Source organism: Schistosoma mansoni, chromosome 4, assembly GCF_000237925.1.
Source record: "Schistosoma mansoni strain Puerto Rico chromosome 4, complete genome".
In the NCBI taxonomy this organism is placed as follows: domain Eukaryota; kingdom Metazoa; phylum Platyhelminthes; class Trematoda; order Strigeidida; family Schistosomatidae; genus Schistosoma; species Schistosoma mansoni.
The window spans coordinates 13,374,932-13,395,225 of record NC_031498.1 but is presented as its reverse complement, the minus strand read 5'-3'; the positions used below and the strand labels follow the sequence as shown (position 1 = coordinate 13,395,225).

At 35.2% G+C, this 20,294-nt stretch overlaps 2 protein-coding genes across 2 annotated transcripts in view; one reads left to right on the top strand and one right to left on the bottom strand.

Annotated features, from left to right (window-relative positions):
- Smp_145500 (formin-related) overlaps window positions 1–15,389 on the top strand; it is a gene marked incomplete at both ends in the record, with an annotated part of 25,230 nt that extends 9,841 nt beyond the window's left edge. Inside the window, 7 exons of the mRNA XM_018796884.1 lie at window positions 717–824; window positions 3,197–3,264; window positions 6,909–7,029; window positions 7,978–8,142; window positions 9,486–9,561; window positions 10,791–11,086; window positions 15,105–15,389. Coding sequence (XP_018651981.1) covers window positions 717–824; window positions 3,197–3,264; window positions 6,909–7,029; window positions 7,978–8,142; window positions 9,486–9,561; window positions 10,791–11,086; window positions 15,105–15,389 — 1,119 coding nt within the window. The remainder of the gene's footprint in view (window positions 1–716; window positions 825–3,196; window positions 3,265–6,908; window positions 7,030–7,977; window positions 8,143–9,485; window positions 9,562–10,790; window positions 11,087–15,104) is intronic.
- Window positions 15,390–17,906: 2,517 nt separating this feature from the next.
- Window positions 17,907–20,294, bottom strand: part of Smp_043170 (putative transforming acidic coiled-coil containing protein 1/2) — a 32,854-nt gene continuing 30,466 nt past the window's right edge. Inside the window, exon 11 of the mRNA XM_018796883.1 lies at window positions 17,907–18,720. Within this exon, the coding sequence (XP_018651980.1) occupies window positions 18,652–18,720 (69 nt within the window). The 3' untranslated portion in view covers window positions 17,907–18,651. The remainder of the gene's footprint in view (window positions 18,721–20,294) is intronic.

The following is a 20,294-nucleotide window of genomic DNA, read 5'->3' as shown; positions in this document are numbered from 1 at the left end:
TAGATCTTGCTCTGATCCACGAGCATTATTAGCATAGATGGATAGTGGCTAGCAGTGGAATCCAGGACGCGCGTTTCGTCCTAATTGGGATTCGAACCCAGTACCGTTCGCTTCAAACATCAACTCTGAGATGCAGGTATATCCAGCTGACGAGTCCCAAATAGGACGAAACGCGCGTCCTCGATTCCACTGCTAGCCACTATCCATCCTTGCTTATAATGAACCTAGGAATGTTTGTAATATAAAATAAAATTATTAATCATGAGATGACTTATATGTTATGTTAAAGTGAGTAAGTTTACACCTTAAATGAGATTGTTAAATTGTTTCCTATTGTTAAACCTTACCACACTTCACAGAAAGGAAGGCTTAACAATCCATACAACATGGATCATTTATTCAAATATCATCGTTTAAATCACACTTATTTCTGTTCACCTTTCACACCATTAAAATATATAAAAGTATTTTTACCCTACCCTTCTTCATTTCAAATATCACATTCCATATCCATTAACATCCACGAATGCATACACAAAATCACCATAATGCTATTAACTGACACTAAATCTCCATTAAGTTACTATTAACATATCGTTAACAACTAGCTGGGAGTAAAAAATACTGTAAATGAACATAGAGAATAGTTTTAATTTTTCGACTACTATTATACTTAAGAAATTTTCATGTATATCATTTTAATTTTATTCTTAAAGGGTAACAATCTCGGATCAGCATCTGGCTTCAAACTTTCCAGTTTACTAAAACTTTCTGAAGTTCGATCAAATGATTCAAAGTTCACTCTATTACATTTCCTTGTTCAGGTAATCCATTTAAATGAATTCAAGTATTCTTATCTATTAGCAAAATATATCATTCTTTCAAATCTGATAATTTCACTGTTGCTTACATAAATAATGAGTTGAAATAAACTATAGTCAACAACCAGTTTGGAAAAAAGACACTTTTAGACTCACCATTTATTGTTTAATGAACTCTTCAGATTAGTAGAAGCTAAACTTATAAATTTATTCACCAGTATTTCAGTGAATGACTCACTATTGAATTCTAACATCCTTTTAGTGAATCGCTTAAGGTTTAGATATTACTAATTTATAGATTATATCTAGTTCCATAATACCTATTCATGCTTACATTTTGTCCCATTAGTGTATGGTTAAAATCAAACCTTTTTAATACCGTATTTACAGTTCTTGATTGAGACTAGTAAGAGTTGGATTGTGATAAGTCTTGCTGATTAAACGCTAATATTCGGATCCTAAGCTAGTCTCGTAACCCTCAAGCTAAATCTACACAGCGACTTGAACACGAGAGAAAAGACGCAAAATAGGCGAGAAACACTTTACTCCAAAGTTTCATTCATGTACAGAAAATATAGGGTTTTTATAGTATTTTAGAAGTCCTTGGGTTTTCCTGACAATTCCAGAATACTACTAAACATAGAAGCAGTGTAGTAGTCAACCAATCAGAACCTCTACATGTGACTTCATTATCGCGATATTTCTAGCAAAACTTCTAATCAAACGCTGATTGGATAAAATGCTTCTTAATGTTTCCTGAGCTTGTCATGTCTATTGCGAGAAATATTTTGGATCGATAGAACAGATTGGTATAAGGAATTTTTTTAGAATTAAATATACTTTTACTAAACTAACTCATAAGACATAGATGAAAGCTCTCATGATCTTAACTATAAAAGAAAGCTCTTTTGTTTGATCTTATGTTATTGGTTTTCAGATTTCAAATATATATGTTGTTTTATACAATTCAGTAGCCCCTAAATGCCCTGGTATGGCCAAGAGTGGGGAGAGTCCGCTCTCCCTCTCAAAATGCTCTCAAATGGCCACGAGTATAATGCCTCTGACAGGGAAGTCCTACTCACTGCCTTCTCGTGACGGGCATTATTGTTTACGAAATTGAGAGGACGAAAAGCGAATGTCCGGCGTTTTAACCGGGTTGGTGGACACGGAAAGTTCACCTAGGGGAGTTGGAAAACCCTGATTCCAAACCAATGGTGAACATGGGCTCCAGTATCCTGTTGGAACGAATGGCGGATGAATCAGTCGTTGGTTACCGGCTACCATGGGAATGCATCTTCTCACGATGCTTCACTGCCTTGTGGATCAGACCTTTAGGTCGAAGGCTCCGGGTGTGGCCCCCTAAGAAAACCACCTGCTTCAGTCTGGGCACCTGGGCAGTATCACAGCCCTCACACAAATCGAATGAGATTTGTGTGGCGCATATGTATCTGGTACCCGTTTGTACCAATATTTATGTGTATAGATGAAATAAAAAAACTGACAGTTGATTTTAATAAACGATTATTCAACTGTCTGTTAGTCATAAAGACCATGTAATAAATGTATTTTTAGATCACTCATCTCTAGCATATCTTCATCCTTCTGTTAACTGCAAGATTCCCTAATTAATCCGGTTGAAAATTTGAATATTTTGATAAATTGAAGGCTTTGAAAAATCCGAACAGTTTCAGAGATACAGAATTCATATGAAATGGCGTCAACAACTTGAATAAGAATAGAAAATATCTTATTCACCTGTTTAAATATTAAACTATGGTGAATTAAATAAGATGAGACAATGAAAATTAACTATTCATAAAAATATAGTTTCTACTGTTTACTGACATCAGTTGTAAAACCATTGGAAACCAGAAAGAACTAGATTGTTTTCATCAACGATTCTAAATTCTCAGAAATGCACTCTCATCACTCTTCACAAGTTGTGATCAAGAATATTCAGATCTCACAGAAAAAATGTGATCAATAGATCCCGACGCAAAGCTGAATCGTATGATACTTTCCATCAGAGTTAAAAGTCCCTATTTCTAACACCTGTTAGGTCATATACAAAGATTCCTGAACTCGGATAAATCAGTGAGACCAATTCTTCATATCTTTTCAACGGTTTTCCAACTAACGTTAGTCCGTGATCTGAATGATTTCCAAGTAATACTAGAATATCCCTAAAATCAACCGACCTAACTATACTTTGGAAAAATAATAGACTTTACACTTAAAAAACAGGCGAATGATGTTTAAAAGGAGAATACAGTATAAAATACAAATTAACTTAATTACCTAATAACACTTTAACTGAAATCTAAAATTTCTTATTACCAATTTTATCTGTTTTTATTTATTTTAATTAAAAGGAGTTTAAAACAAATAATCCACAAATGTTAAAAATTACCGACACATTACCATATTTAAAGGAAGCATCAGAGTAAGTTATGCAGATATTATTTCTATACAGGTTTTGTTAACACTTCGAATTTTTTTTAGTTTATAAGCTTATATGAGGGGATGTTTCATGAGAAATGTTGTAAAAGTTGAAAAACAACTGAAAAACCATAAGAAATCTTCACTACTTTAAAATAAAGATTACAAATAGAAAGAATAAGTAGTATGATCAAATAGTCACCTAAATGTACATTGTATTTGTCACAGATTGATCTTAGCAAGAGCTTTACTTCAGGACAAAGAATAATGAACAGTTGTTTCATTGCAGTATATGGCTCCTGAACAGTGTTCACTTACGACTATGATCGGACGATTATCTCACTATATTCCGAATGGATTAAACTTGAAATCGTATCGCTAAACACCTATTTAGCTGCTATGCTCTAGCTGTGGGACCTGAAGGTTCAGATTTCGATGCTTGTTGATAGTGTGGATATGCATTGTTCAGAACTTCCATACTATGAAGAAACAGCCGTTCAGTGTCCATCAGTTTGTAATGGGATACTAGTTTAGTTCAATTTGTCATGAAAGCGGCCTACAAACAATAGCAATCTCTACAAAACTACTTCAGCTAAATTACTTAAGTGGTTTCGTTGATATTTGTATTATTTGAAAGTAGTTTTCATTTAGGACTAATGTATACTGAAAAATAATTGAGAAGTGTGAATCACGAAATAACTGTTTACCTCTAGATTGATCGATCACGTTGCAATGTGGCCACTAGTCTAGGTGGCTCGACACTGCGTGCGCTATATATTGAGATAAGATGGTGGTTGAAGGTGGTCAACAGGAAACACTGGACCCGGGTTTCGTGCTACTTGGCAGCCCGAATAGTTCAGTGGTAACGTCTCTGACTGTGAAGCTGAGTGACACGGGATCGAATCCGTCAGGGAGCACCAGTTCCCTCAAGATTACAGGTACACCTTGCTGACGAGTGCCAAGTAGCACGAAACCCGGGTCCAGGGTTTCCTGTTGACCACCTCCAACCACCATCTTATCTAAATATTTGTTCTTTTATTTCTTAACATTTTTGATAAGTTCCTTTGGGAATAATATAACTAGGTCAGTTTCAAAATACAAACAATAGTACAACTATCTCTACATACTGTCCTGATTACATGTCTCAATAGTTGAATATTTCTCATGAAAAATCAGTTTATTTGCCAATTTTTATATAATTTCACAATGAAAAAACGCTTCTGAAAAAGCAATTAATTCGTTTCACATAACTATTCTTTAAATTCTACAATCATATTTCAGTTTGTTAAATTATCAAAACTCATTGGTAATTGCTTTTAGGTTCATTAAGGAAAAAATTATCTGAGTCAGAATGTGTTACTTGTATCAGAGAATCCAATGTCGATCAAATCATTTAAGCTAACTATTATCAGGAATTATTCATGTAGATAGTTATCTGTTATGTAATTATACATAATAAACTATCCATCAGTATAATTAACAACGAACAAATACAAACGAAGGCAACAAATGTAGCAAAAGCCTCTGCACCGATAGGCCTCAATATACACAAAGTAAAAAGCAAGATTCTCAAATACGACACGGAGAACATCAACCCAATCACACTTGGTGGCGAAACTCTTGAAGAGGTGGAAACATTCACGTACCTGAGAAGCATCATTGATGAACAAGTAGGATCGGATGCAGATGAAAAGGCGAGGAATGGTAAAGCAAGGGCAGCATTTCTACAATTGAAGAACATATGGAACTCAAAACAATTGTCAACTAATTTCAAAATGAGAATCTACAATACGAACGTCAAGACCGTCAGTTCTACTGTACGGAGCTGAAACGTAGAGAACTACTAAATCCATCGTCAAAAAGGTACAAGTATTTATAAACAGTTGTTTACGCCAAATACTCAACATTCACTGACCGGATATTATCAACAATAGCGTTTTATGGGAGAGGACAAACCAGCTTCTAGTTGAAGAGGAAATTAGGAAAAGACGTTGGAAGTGGATAGGACATACATTGAAGAAATCACCAATCTGTATCACGAGGCAATCCCTAACTTGGAATCCTGAAGGGAAGCGGAAAAGAGGAAGGCCAAAGAACACATTACGCCGGTAAATAGCAGATATGAAAAGGATGAATCATAAATGGAAAGGATTGCCCAGGACAGGATTGGATGGAGAATGCTGGTGGTTGGCCTATGCTCCTCCACGAGGGGTAACAGGCGTAAGTAAGTAATAATTAACAATCTTATATTGGTAGTTTTCATCAATAAGAAATTAATATTTTATGTGTATATTAATTGAATAATCGAATTTACTGGTATTGTAGTGAACAGAACACGACTGGGGGACAACCGAATGTATTTAAGCAAAAATTACAGACTATCTCAGTAAATTCTGATTACCAAACAATGAACAGTCAATTTGCAAATTAACAACCAATTGTTTCAATCTTCACTGTTTCTTCTCTTATTCCATTGCTCATGCATTTTCCAGACGATTGCGCTTCATTTCCGTTCTTTTCTCATCGGTCTTCTGCCAAAATACATTCTATGTCTGACCCACACCATATACTACTTATATGGATATAAGTAGACCGCACCACACTCGTCCCCCCTTTAAAGCATTCGTTCATGCGGTGGTTCTGCTCGCCATGCCACTTTCTTCTTTCACTGCAGTCTGTGCCAAACTCTCCGTCAGAATGTCGAGTCTGCGGCGCGCTGACCTCCATAGCTCCGTCGACCTGCCGGGGCACCAACATCCGCATCCACCCGGCACCTGGGACGTTCAACACCCGTACTCCACCGGCCTGCTGAGCCACCTACATCCGATGTCCGCCCAGCAGCCGCACGTCCCACTGCTCCTCTCCGTCGACAGCACCCGCTACAGCCAACGCCGCCCCGCCAGAACACTCCACTCGACGCCAACTCTCCACACCAGACTGCCCCAACTAGCACCTCAACTCCAGACCCGCAGCGGCGTCCGCAGAACAGCACCCTTCCTCCTCCTGGTTGGCAGCGACACCAAATGTAGTGAGCAAAACACTGGTTGGGGACAATCGAATGTATTTAAGCAAAAATTACAGACTATCTCAGTAAATTCTGATTACCAAACAATGAACAGTCAATTTGCAAATTAACAACCAATTGTTTCAATCTTCACTGTTTCTTCTCTTATTCCATTGCTCATGCATTTTCCAGACGATTGCGCTTCATTTCCGTTCTTTTCTCATCGGTCTTCTGCCAAAATACATTCTATGTCTGACCCACACCATATACTACTTATATGGATATAAGTAGACCGCACCACAGTATCATCATAATAGTAGCAGTGGTAGAAATTCATATTTTTTCAAGGGATTTAATCAACTTTTAATTTTAAAAATAGTGAGGAAATAGCTAACTTATTTAGAAATATACATCAAAACAAAAACAGATCATTTCTTATTTTGAATTTTAAAAAAAAGTGAATAGGAAAAAAAACACAAATATACAAAAATGTACATTTTAAGTAGTACGTAAAGAATGTTTTAAATTTTAATACCATCTATAACTCTATACTACCAAATAGCTAATCATTATTATATTCTATTTTTTCCCATAATATATATTACCATTATCTATTTAGTTTTCTTAAACCAATATTTTTTTAGTGTATCACTTGACTTAATTATAAAAGAAATTAATCGGTTCAAAAGTAGATTACAAAATATGACTCGAAATTTTGATCCAGAAACATTTGGAGAACAATCAAAAATTTGTGAATTTATTGAGGTAAGTCACAAATATCTTTTCATTCATTAGAGTTAAAAGAAAATTTCTAGTTTTATAGATGTGACTAGAATTATAAAATTTGCACAAAAATAATAGCCAGATAGTTGTTAGACTATTCGTAATCTAATTAGTTCACATTAATGAGATTAAGAGACAAAACTATACAGTTTTAATAGTTAATAAACGGAGATGATCAGTATAAGAATTGAGTTTGGTTAGAGGTGTGGATTCAGCCATGTTATCAAAATGATCATTCAGCGGTTTTAGCTTCGAAATATTAATGAGTATATTATATAATAACTATTGATTAAAAAGTGAATTTCAGTTAATGACAAAAGTCATGTAATGTACCAAGATGTACAGCTGAGAATCAGACTTGTTGCTGGTAACAACCATCCACGTAAATCAAATGTTGCGGAAACCGAAACCATTAGAAGAATGTGTGAAGAGTTTTTCTAACAATAAGTAATAGACGTTTCTGAATCTTTAAGCCTATGAGCGTTTTATCATATCATAACAAATGGTAAACAAGTTCTTGGTAGGCTGAAGAAAATTGATTATTCTCCATGAATAGATTATTACTGACTACTAGCAAATATTACTGCTTCAGTTTGTTAGTGATATAAACTTTTATCTCTCATCTAAACTTTAAGCAGAATTTAGAGTGGTACATGTTTTCAAGTTTGCTGTGAAATCCATTATACGGATTACAGGTTCTTAATGCATTTTAGATCATTTAATCTTGAAAATTAAGTTCAAAACCCATGTTTACGTTAAATTTTAATTGAATACATCCTGATCTCTTGATAAATTTAAATAACATGAGACAAACGAGATCTGTAGGTCTTATTTTTCTTGCTTTATTTAAAGTAAATATTGACTACTTGCATGTTAACTAAATAGTATAAGGTAATTTCAAAAAATATTTTTGCATACATTTTTTTACAGCAATCAAATAAAGAACTAAATGATGTACAAACACAAATGGAAAAACTTCAAGAATTAGAAGTAAAGTGTGCACAATATTTCTGTGAATGTCCAACACAATTTAGAATTGCAGAGTGCTTACAAACATTCAGTTTATTTTTTGAGAAAATGAAATCCACAGAACAAGTAGGTCATTCCTTTAAAAATTCTCCAATGACTAAATAAAAATAAGCTTCTAGACAAAAAATTTATTGACAAAAAGTTTCGCACATATTTTTACTCAACTGGAAGTGAACCAACATTACTCTTGACATAAGAAAATGAAAATTTGATAGTTTTTAAAGGAGAAAAAATGAATTGAGGTGAAGAATTAGGGGATATTATTATCTTTACTGCAAGATGACTAACGTTTTGTTGTCTTGTTCAGCTTTCTAATGTAACTAATAGTCTAACCAAATCGGATTAAAAATAGATTATGCCATTCGATATATTTGGAGAATGCATTTATTTATTTTGTAAACTAAATTTGATTTTGAATGCCTTCAATCAGAATGTATTGAACTCGAGTGTATTTAAGTTTATTTGAGTTATTAGGTTAGTTTGTTAGTTTGAAGCAATTAGTCTCTTTGATAAATTTACGTTAATGTAATAAGAAGACGAAGATTATCAGAACTATGTGATATATTAGCGCATTACATTTCGAACAATCTGATCACACATATACTTGTTAAGAACATTTATATATAAAAATAAAAGGTCAACTAGACTGAAAATGGGGGGGGTGGTAAGAGGAGACAAGGATAATAATAATAAAAATAATGTGAAAACAATTTGACACCTAATCACTCTGGATAATAAGCTAATACTACCAGGATAGGTTTAAGGAGAGAACAAACTGTTTTTGATTACATAAAGTGGGTATGAATTTTCATATGACTAAGGCTTCAATAAACCTTAGTATACGCCTTTTTATGCATTCATACAACACAAAAGCCGAGTTAAGATCAATCTTATGACCTGTTTCAATTATATGTTTGGTAATAGAGGATGATGGATGTTTATCCTCTACTCTTATTGGGTCATTCGATTCTATTTATTTTCGCAACCATATTGGTACATGTTCACCCACCCTAATTTTCAGATCACGAGTATATGTGTGATCATATTGTTCCAATTGTATTGCGCTAATATATCACATAGTTCTGATAATGTTCGTCTTCTTATTACATTATCGAAACATTGTTAGTTATTGGTTCCAATGCTTAAAGCGAATGTAACGTTCTAGCTTGAAACTAATTAGCATCGAACACTTAATTGTTACTATAAACTGGTATGGAACAAATGTCCGGATCATTCTAGTTTGCAATATTTCTACAAATAATATATTTTTAAAATGAAACATATTACCTAAATTAGAATTTGAGTAGTTACTTTTAACTAAACCAATTTATTGCTCATCATAAAATTAAACTAAGGGATAATATGAAACAAACTTTTAAATTATATAACTCTAATTTATTTCAATTTAGGAAATAAAAGAATTTGAACAAATGGATAAAGAGAGATTGGAAAAATTAAATAATAAAGATACATTGAACCAAACAAGTAAGATGTTATTTTGTTGGATTAATAACAGTCGACAATTAATGATCATGAGTCGATTGAAGCTAGACCACCATGGAAAACCTGGAAGCACTGGACGGCCGTTTCGTCCTATTGTGGGGCTCCTCAGTAGTGCGCATCCACGATCCCGCACTCTCGAGATTCGAACCCAGGACCTACCACTCTCGCGCGCGAGCACTTAACCGATAGACCACTGATTCGGCATCCAACGGTGTTAATATCTAACTTCAACTAATCCACGAAATTGAGCGGGATTGTGGATGCGCACTGCTGAGGAGTCCCGTAATAGGGCCAAACGGCCGTCCAGTGCTTCCAGGTTTTCCATAGTGTTCTAGCTTCAATTGACTAATGATCCCAACTCTATAAAATTACTAAAATATCCACAAAGCCCCTTCTGATAATTAATGATCAATTGAAATTCGAGTTCATTTAGGTGTATAATTATTTTCTCTTCATAATTTTCAGCATATTTAATAGTTTATTTGATTCATTATTGGGACAAAGTAAAATTATCAGTGAAACTACAAGATGAGACAAGAAGTTATGAATTTGAACGAATGTAATACAACTATGGATTGATTGCACAAAATTTCATTTGAGCTTATATTCAGTTGAATATATTACAATAGCAGCTTAAATATAGACTAAAATTATTTATTGAATTTTGATGTTAGGCGTAAGGCACTAGGTGAAGATTCGCAATCGACTGAGGTAGTTGGAAAACATATTACTTATGCTTAACCACGGTCTAGTTATACGGGCGGTTTGTAGAAGTAGTCTGAAAGGCCAAAGGTGGCTAAACCAATACTTGGCGCCAGTTCATAAAGTTTCTAACCGTTGGCCTGATCCGTGTTGACAAGTATAAAATACCTGGTCAAGTTCCACATAATGACCAAAATCACGTGTAGTCTGTGGGTGAAATGACTAAGAATTGCCTATAATGGTGTAGATTTATTCATTACTTATCTTCCTCTAGATATTGAGTTCCTGCATTTCTTCAACCGTTTTCAAACCATATTCTCAAAATTTAATTTTTTCATTTGATACACATCTTATTACTTTAATCTAATTGCAATATTGCGGAATGACAGCCTAGGCCAAACCCCATTTGTATTAAGCTTTATGTTGATTAAAACTAACAATAATATTCCAATTAGCAATCACAAATATTCATTTGATTTCAATGTTCTTCCGTTTTTTATCTTTTCCAGATACAAAATATAATCATAAAAACAGTAAAATAGTGGAAGATAAACCAAAATCAAGCCATGATGATCATAATACAATGATGAATCTAATTTCTAACAATATATCAAATCCTAGAATAGTACACAATAGATCAAGAAGTCGTTCTAATGCGAATAAACTTAATTTTTCTAACCCTTCAAATTCATTTTCTAAATGCACCATAGAAAATAAGAATCTGAATAAGAACAAAAATTATACAGATGAATTGAATATGGTTTCAAAATCTACTAATATTTCACATTCTACATCGGTGTTTGAAGTACGTGATTAACACTATAGTATCTATATTATTATTTGTATAACCTTCAACCCATTGAGGAGAGAGGCTCAATAGAAGATTGTCGCTCGTATTGGAATACTTGTTTAGACTCTGATCACGCTTTAATACGAGCGCGCATTTGTCTGCGCCTCAATGGAGGCAGGAAAACTACACTAAGAAGACCCATTAGGATCGAACTGGAGGACGAGAGAGCCAAATGTGAATTCCAGAAACAACTGAGTTCACATCTAGGCAGTTCTGTAAACGAGACTGACCCAGATGCTGCTTGGAAAGATATACGAACAGCTGTGGAAACAGCAGTAACATCTATTAGTCATTTAAACCATAAGGTTCCAAAAAACCAGTGGATTTCTTCCAAGTCTATTTCACTGATGGATTCGCGTAAACTCATCCCATCAGGCTCTGAACACGACGAAGAGCGTAAACAAATTAGATCTAGGTTAACTAAAAGTCTAAGGAACGATCGTGAGCAGTGGTGGGCAACGAAAGCAAAAGAGATGGAAAAGGCAGCGGCTGTAGGCAACACCAGGCAACTATTCAGACTAATAAAAGAAACCGGAATTAAGAAGTCAAGTGTAAGTGAGACAATCTCGGAAAAAGACGGAACCCTTATCTGCTCTCAACCTAAACGTTTAGAACGATGGGCGGAACACTTTAAGGAGCAGTTTAGCTGGTCTTCAGCTACTGCACAACTACCCACTATTCCTAGAAAACCTGAATGGAACATTGAAGTAGGCCCCCCGACCCTACTTGAAGTTCAAAAGGCTATAAGTAATCTGAAACGAGGAAGAGCAGCTGGTCCTGATGGATTGGCTCCAGGGGTCTTTAAATATGGTGGTCCAATTTTAGCGATTAGGTTGACTAATATTCTGGCTAAAATCTGGGAGACGGATGTAATCCCATCCGACTGGTCACAATCACTGATTGTCCCAATATATAAAAAGGGGTCAAAATCATCCTGCGATAACCATAGAGGGATTAGTCTGACTAATATAGTATCTAAAATACTAGCCTCAATAATTATCGGGCGCCTAACTAAGACTCGTGAACTGCAAACACGAGAAAATCAGGCTGGCTTCAGACCTGGTCGTGGCTGTATCGACCACATATTCACCATTCGTCAAGTTTTAGAGCACAGACACGCTTATCGGCGTCCGACAATGATAGTTTTTCTTGACTTGAAAGCAGCATTTGACTCTGTAGACCGAGAGGTTCTGTGGCAGTGTCTGTCATTGAAAGGTGTACCTGAGAAGTACATAAACCTTGTGAAGGCTCTTTACTCAAACACTACCAGTCGAGTGAGAGCTTATGGCGAACTGTCATATGATTTTACAACCTCAAGTGGTGTCCGTCAAGGCTGTCCACTATCCCCATTTTTGTTTAACTTCATTATAGACGTGTTGCTGGAAATAACACTCTCGTCGACTGAATTTACAGGAATTGATCTCTTACCAGGGGGACCACTAAGCGACTTAGAATACGCAGATGACATAGTCCTGTTTGGTGAAGACGCTGGCAAAATGCAGAGTCTTCTGTTGGAACTCAGTAATAATGCCAGGATGTTTGGGATGCGTTTCTCCCCATCCAAATGTAAATTGTTACTCCAGGACTGGCCTGCGTCAACACCCGAACTAAGGATAGGGAGTGAAGTGGTCGAACGCGTGGACAACTTCACTTATCTTGGAAGTCTGATCAGCCCTAATGGGTTGGTGTCTGACGAAATCTCAGCACGGATTCAAAAAGCTCGTTTGGCTTTTGCCAACTTACGTCACCTATGGCGTAGACGAGATATCCGTCTATCAATTAAGGGACGAGTATACTGCGCAGCAGTTCGTGCTGTTTTACTTTATGGCTGCCAAACATGGCCATTAAGAGTAGAAGATACTCGTAGGTTACTAGTATTTGACCACAGATGTCTTAGAAATATTGCTCGCATCTACTGGGATCACCGGGTAAGTAATAGTGAGGTTAGACGCAGGGTATTAGGGAACGATGGTAAATCAGTTGATGAGGTCATGAGTCTTCATCGACTGAGATGGTTGGGCCATGTGTTACGTATGCCTGAACACCGATTACCACGACGCGCTATGATGACTAGTATTGGGGACGGTTGGAAGAGAGTTAGGGGCGGCCAAACCAAAACATGGCATCAGTGCTTGAAGTCACTAACTTCTAGCCTAAGCCATGTTGGCAGATGCAGACTACCTGGTTGGGGTCCGCGTGACTATCGTAACCAATGGTTGGAGACTCTGTGTGACATGGCTCAGAATCGATCACAATGGCGTAGGTGTATACACTCTTTATCTTCCCTTAAACCTTGAGACTAAAATTGCTTCATATCTCTCTTCCTTCCTATACTATATCCTTATATACAACCTATAATTTATATACTACTACCAACACTAAATTAACTACTATGAATCCGGTGTTCATCTTGTTGTGCTAACGAGGTATGGCAACTTGTACCGATGCATATATGTGCCTGGTCCTACGTTGTAGCTGACTGACAACCCATTGACAGAATAGAATATGATATACGGAATCAAGATTTCACACTTAGTATTTTTAAAAACAGAATAGTTAATGGTTATAGAACAATAACTCAGTGATTAAGTGCTTCTTAATAAGTCGGTGTAGCAGTAGCCTATTAATCAGTAGGCCTCAACATGAACAAGGGAAAAAACAAGATTCTCAAATACAACAAGGAGAACATCAACACAATCACACTTGATGGAGTAACTCTGGAAGAGGCGGAAACTTCCATGAAACTGCACAGCATCATCCATAAACAAGGAAGATCTGATACAGAGTGGTAAAGCAAGGATAGCATTCCTATAGTTGAAAAAAATATGGAACTTAAAACAACTGTCAACCAATATCAAAGTTAGAATCTAAAATACGAACGTCAAGACAGTGAGTCCTATTGTACGGAACGGAAATGTGGAGAGCTACCGCAACCATCATCAGAAATGTACAAGTATTCATAAACAATTTTCTACTCAATATACTTAATGTCGGTTGACCGAACACCATCAGCAACAGCCTACTGTGGGAGAAAACAAATCAGCTTCCAGTTCGAGAGGAAATTAGGAAGTGACGTTGGAAGTGGATAGGACATATAATGCGAAAATTAACCATCTGAATCATGAGTCAAGCGCTAACTTGAAATCCTGAAGGGAAACAGAAAAGAGGAAGACCAAAGAAAACACTGCTAACTGGGTATCGGAAGCAGATATTAAAAGAACTGGGAACGACTGGAAAGTATTGCCCAGGACATAGTTCGATGGAGAACTCTGGTTGTCAGCCTATGCTCCACGAAAGATGACAGGCGTAATCAAGTGATAATTCGTTAACATGGTCTTTTATTGTCTAGGCAGCCGGACGGTGTCATCAAATACTACGCCAAAATAAGTGTTGATCAAAGCAAAAAATATGATCTTGTACACAGTTATTGATGGAGTTGAACTACCAATATAGTTCAATCAAAATATATATTTCACTTTGAATTCTGAAAAAGAGATTTACTAATTAGGTTACTTTCTTCTTAAAATTTCTTTAAACATTTTTTGACTGATAAATCCTTAAAATATAAATTTAATGATTGTGAGTAGTAAAACTCGTGATTTTCAAATTGTCCGAGCTATAGAGAAGATTGTTAAATAGCTCCAACATCATTAAAACAGTACACTGAACTGACAGATAGATGTTTAGCCGAACTAGAGATTATTGTAGCTGTAAGTTCAAATCGAAATAATAATATTAATATATATACTGAAAACAAAACTTTTCATCGTAATGAGCTAGCTATTCGTTCAATGTAAACACTATTCAATGTCTTTCTAGACAATTAAATGAAGGATTTTACATATATTATATGTGGAAATTCCTAGACACCGAATTACGTAAGACAGAAGATATATGTAGTTCATTCACGACTATCCAAAAGTTTAAAATAATACTCAATTTCTTCATATTAATCTTCCTCACTTCAATTTAGCATTCATCAACAAACACAAATGGAAAGAACAATAACATTAGAATAAGATCACGTCAATCAGTTGGACAGCATCGTATGAATACTAAATTTCAAATAATTGACAATGAATTTGAACGTGAACGTGGGCCATGGTCACAGATTCAAAATCAATCAATTAATTCTTCCAAAAATGGTATTAACCAACAGTTAGATGAGTCGAAAGCCAATCAAAGTAGTGATGAAGAGACAGTATATCATTTGAATGAACGAATTAAACGATTAGCATTAAAATTTAATAAAAGCTAATGGTACATTAATTAACAATGTAGCAAGGTTATCATTTTATTTTAGAATTTTCAGTTTTTAATCAAGATTATTTAGTAAATTTTAGGAAGAAACCTTTTTGTAATGTTGCCATTTCAAATTAAGGTAAGCATAAATATCTAGATTTTCTTTAATTCAAATTTTTCTGTAAATGAGTTTTATTAGATTTCACTTGAGTGTGATCATTGAATTTACTATAAATGTTACTTGTAAGTGTCTTTTATCACTGTATTTAGAACAGTTATATCGACAATATAGTAAAGTAATATCACATACTGTAATATTAATGAACAGAATTGGCTTTCGCCAGATTTATGTTATTTTCAATGGGGTATGTTGCTTAGATTTACAAGGTCCCTGATAGTATCTGGGATAGAGACAAAAGCATATTCTCATTAAACCATGGTCATACTTTCAAAATGTGTTGCGAAACGAGTGGTAATCTTCTATCAAAACTTTCCCAAAAATGTTGACGGCAAGTGTCATTCCACGTCAGTCATTTAGCCGGTTTTGGAGGTCACTATGTCAGACGATCACCCATGTTATACTTTAACTTGGTGCTTGCTACAAATAGATGGTTGTCTGAGCATAGTTGGAAACAATAACTGTTACTTGAGCTCGGACAACGAGAGATCTTAATTGTCTTCCATTTCGATTTGGTCTATATAACTACTCACTAAGGTGAACTGCAATCATTACTACACCTAGGTACCTAGTGTTCTGGAAGTCAGAAACGTTCCTATAAAAACTCTTGATTGTTTCATTCAAGCCCCAGTCAGTGTGAGTGTAAGCACAAACTATGAAAAGAAGACAGCGTGTCCTCATCTTTCCAAGCTGTTACCATCCTGCCTAGTTGCACTCATCATAGTGGCGATATTGTCAACGCTATTGATTGTATAATTAAATGTTATTCCTATTAATAAAAGACTTCAAGCATAAACAATAGCATTTGACCTATTCACTCTGTCTGATGTGGTATTCGGGTTCATGTAAACTTCCTAACGAACTTTTTAAAGATTTTTGGGTTAGAGAAATTGCATATAAAGAATGCTCTTCATTAACAGACCCACTGATCCCCAAACAAAGTGATACGGTAAGATTGATTATATTAGCAAGAAGGAAAATACATAACTCATTAACATAGTAATATTTGTTAGCTACGGGAGTTAATCTATCGTCTTTGTAAACTATATACATAAATTTCCCTGCGGATTGACTGATGCTAATTATCTACAGTTCAATGCATTCAAATTCACCTATTGATCACTGAGTGGTGATCAATGTCATGTATGTCAGGTCTTTCTGAGTGCACATCGAATCCTATCGACCAAGTTGCAATATGGACACTAGTCTAGATGACTCGATATTGCGTGCACCATATTGAGATAAGAAAGTGGTTGGAGGTAGTCAACAGGAAAGAACCTGACATACATCACCACCCATTGATCAATCAATTCTAAATACATCTCAGTCCTACAAGAGGTCGGTCGCGGATTCGATAGCTCAGTGATAACGTCTCTGATTGTGGTACAGGGTGACAAGTGATTGAATCCGTCGGGGAGCATTAGATCCCTCAAGATTACAGGAACACCTTGCTGACAAGTGCCAAGTAGAATGAAAACTAGGTCTAGAAATACTGTTGAGTACCTTCAACCACCATCTTAACCATACCATTGGCAGCGTACCAACATTTTGACAAAACATTGCACATTACGATGAAGCCTAAAGATGTTTTAGTTTATCGGATAATATATATCAAAATAGCCTCAAGCTCTTCCGAATCCATCCCTAACCTTCTTTTTATTTGGAAAAATGAACAAAATTATAAGTAGAAAATATTAAATGCTCAAAAACCATTTCCTTCAAGTTGCATCAGCAAATAACGAATAATTCTAATTAAACTATGCCCAACTTCTTATAGTTCCTGTTGGGGAGGCCCAGATAATTCCCCTAAAAAAAAACCTAAGAACACTGGGAAACATTTTATCTAACCAGCACTGAATAGAACTTTCTCAGAAACATCTAGAAAGTGAAAAGCCACGTCACATTTCTGACTGGATGATTACCTACCCTGCTACTATGTTTAGTAGCATTCCAGAACTTTCCAGAGGTCCATGACCGTCTGAAACACTACAGATACACTACATTTTCTGTATATAAACTAACCTTAGAATAAGGCGTTCTTTCCGTATTACGCGCCTTTTCTCTTGTGTTCAAGTTGTCGTGTAGAATTAGCCTGAGATTATAAGAAGACCTTAGAAAACCGATTCAAGCGCTCAGTCAGAAGATTTAACAGTTCCCATATAAATGATTTTGGAATAACGAATTAATGCCAAAAGAATATTTTATAATCACAAATTTATAATTCAAACTCAAAGTTGTTCAATGACACCTATTGGACATTTCAAGCGGAACTGAGATCATATATATTATATTGCATAAGTTTTACTAAAACAAACCACAGCGGTGAAACAACACCAAACAAAGCAAAAGAAGTCTTTTTCTTCTTAAACTCAAAAGATTTCAACACTATATTATTACAAACAGTAACAAAACTTTAATATAATTCTATTTTCAATGTATTAAATTTTAGTGATATATCTGCTTGAATAGATAAATATAACAGTGTAAGTTAGCTGGTATGTGTGTATGGGTTTATATATAGTGATAAAAGGAAAACACTTCTAAGTGTCGCAACGGTTACAGTCAAAAGTAATCAAGATTGTATAGTGATTAAACAACAATAATGACAGAAATCAATATCTATAGTTTACAAATTAAGATATTTGATAAAATGTTGTATCATCACATTAAATCTTCCTTCGTTTCCACTTTTAAGCACAGAATTAAAATGAGTTTTAAAAAAATGCATTAGGCACTTTACGAAAAACCAAACAAAACGAAAGCAATCAACAACACAAAACGTACAGATGAATCGCTCTCTTTATATATATATATAGGCAAGAGAGAAAATGTTTATTTCAATGTACACACACAAACGCATGAAGATGGAAATGAGAACAAAAATAATAACAGCTAATGAATGTCTTCTTATTTTATGTATATGCATATGGATAGATATCTTCATCAATAACTCTTGATTCTACATTGTCATCTTCTTCGTCTAAAAGTAGACGATATATGTTGATAGGAAAAACTTTTTTTCAAAAATAAAATAAATTGAAAACTTATCATTTCTTGTCCATTATACAAAGATAATATCTAACACATATTCATGATGATATCATGTTATTCCACCGTATTTACTTAATAGTTCATCACATATTTTAGTTAATTCTTCATTCTCACGAGTCTGGAAATAAACAATGAAACATCGTTGTAAATGATTATAAAGAGACAGGACAATGAAAATAATTACAACAAAAAATTGATATGTTATTTTAACCAGAACGTACTTTCTATGAAGTCAGGTTTTACTATAAGATGTTACGTTAAATGCATTGATTAACTATATGACTTTCACTTTCCGACTTAGCAAGAAGGTCAGTTATTTGTTTACGTAAATTAATGGAGATGTGGATTTTGTGATAAAAGGACTCGGTAACCAAGGTTCAAGTTGCATATTCGAATCCCGGTCCAATTAATTCAGCTTGAACAACCATGCAGAATTGCCATCTCAAAGATGAATATATAAACGTGTACTTAATGTAAAACTTACAGCTGTTTTAAACAACAAAAAGGCCATACATAACATTGATAATCAAATATGCTAACGATAGGATATTGACAGATCCGAACATATGGCTATAGTAAGCTAGGATAAATGACGCAAAAACAATATCTTCCTACTAGTGTAACTGCTAAACAATAGCACCATACAAAGTCATCTTAATTGTTACTCACATATCTTTCTATATAACACTGATGTAAGATTATAATTACCTAGAAATGATAGGACTGGCATAATATGCTTATTTGAACTTGTTCCGAAAATAACCTGTGACAGGTGATGGAGGTAGGATTCCTCTCTTCCTCTTAAAACGCGCTCATATAACTAAGTTTCTCGATCTCCACCAGGTAAACTAACCTTATTGAATTTATGCACTGCATTTGAATGATATCATGGAAAAGACTAGTAAAACTGCTCGTCGCTTAGAAAAATGTCCCGCTTATAAACAATGAGGTTTCCACATTTCTTATAACTCCTTGAAACACGGCACTCTATTCTGGTACGTCGCGAGCTTGATGAATCATGTAAATCGTTAGGTAGCAGAATTTCACAATCCTTCACCGAGAACTGAGAAATCAGGTGGTCATAAGCCCAAGTAGTTGGAAGAAATAGATACACTTGGTAACTGGTAGATGTTTCATCTTATCCAAGTCATTGAAAGCAAGAATTTCTGATTCAGTAAAACAATCTGTGGGGTTGATGGCACGTGAATTAGTCAGTTCGAAATGCCTTCCGAACGTTGAGCAGAGCTTATTGGTACACCATTCGATTGGTCTGTTATTCTAGTAATGCCGAACAGACAGTCCTGTGCTCTTTTATCACTGACTACTGATCCCCCATAACGATGGAGAGGTCATAGGGGACTCCAACGCCTGATGAGTCATGAGTTACCAAGTCCCGGAGACTTATTATCAGCCCATTTCAAAGATAGTCATGAATTTATAAACAAAGGACTGACTGGATTGTTCGGAAGAAAAATGAGGAACGTAATGTTCTATCTGGGAATGAAACGATTCTTTGATCCTTAACATTCCGCATATTGTAGAAAGCCCATGAAAGATCAACTGATGAGGAGTGAGTCGTTACAATAACTTAACCAAAATTGTTTTAGATAAACAAAATAAATGTTTGAAAATAATGTGCAGTAATCTCAAGGACTATGATTTCGAATACATTATTTTAGTCATAACAAATCT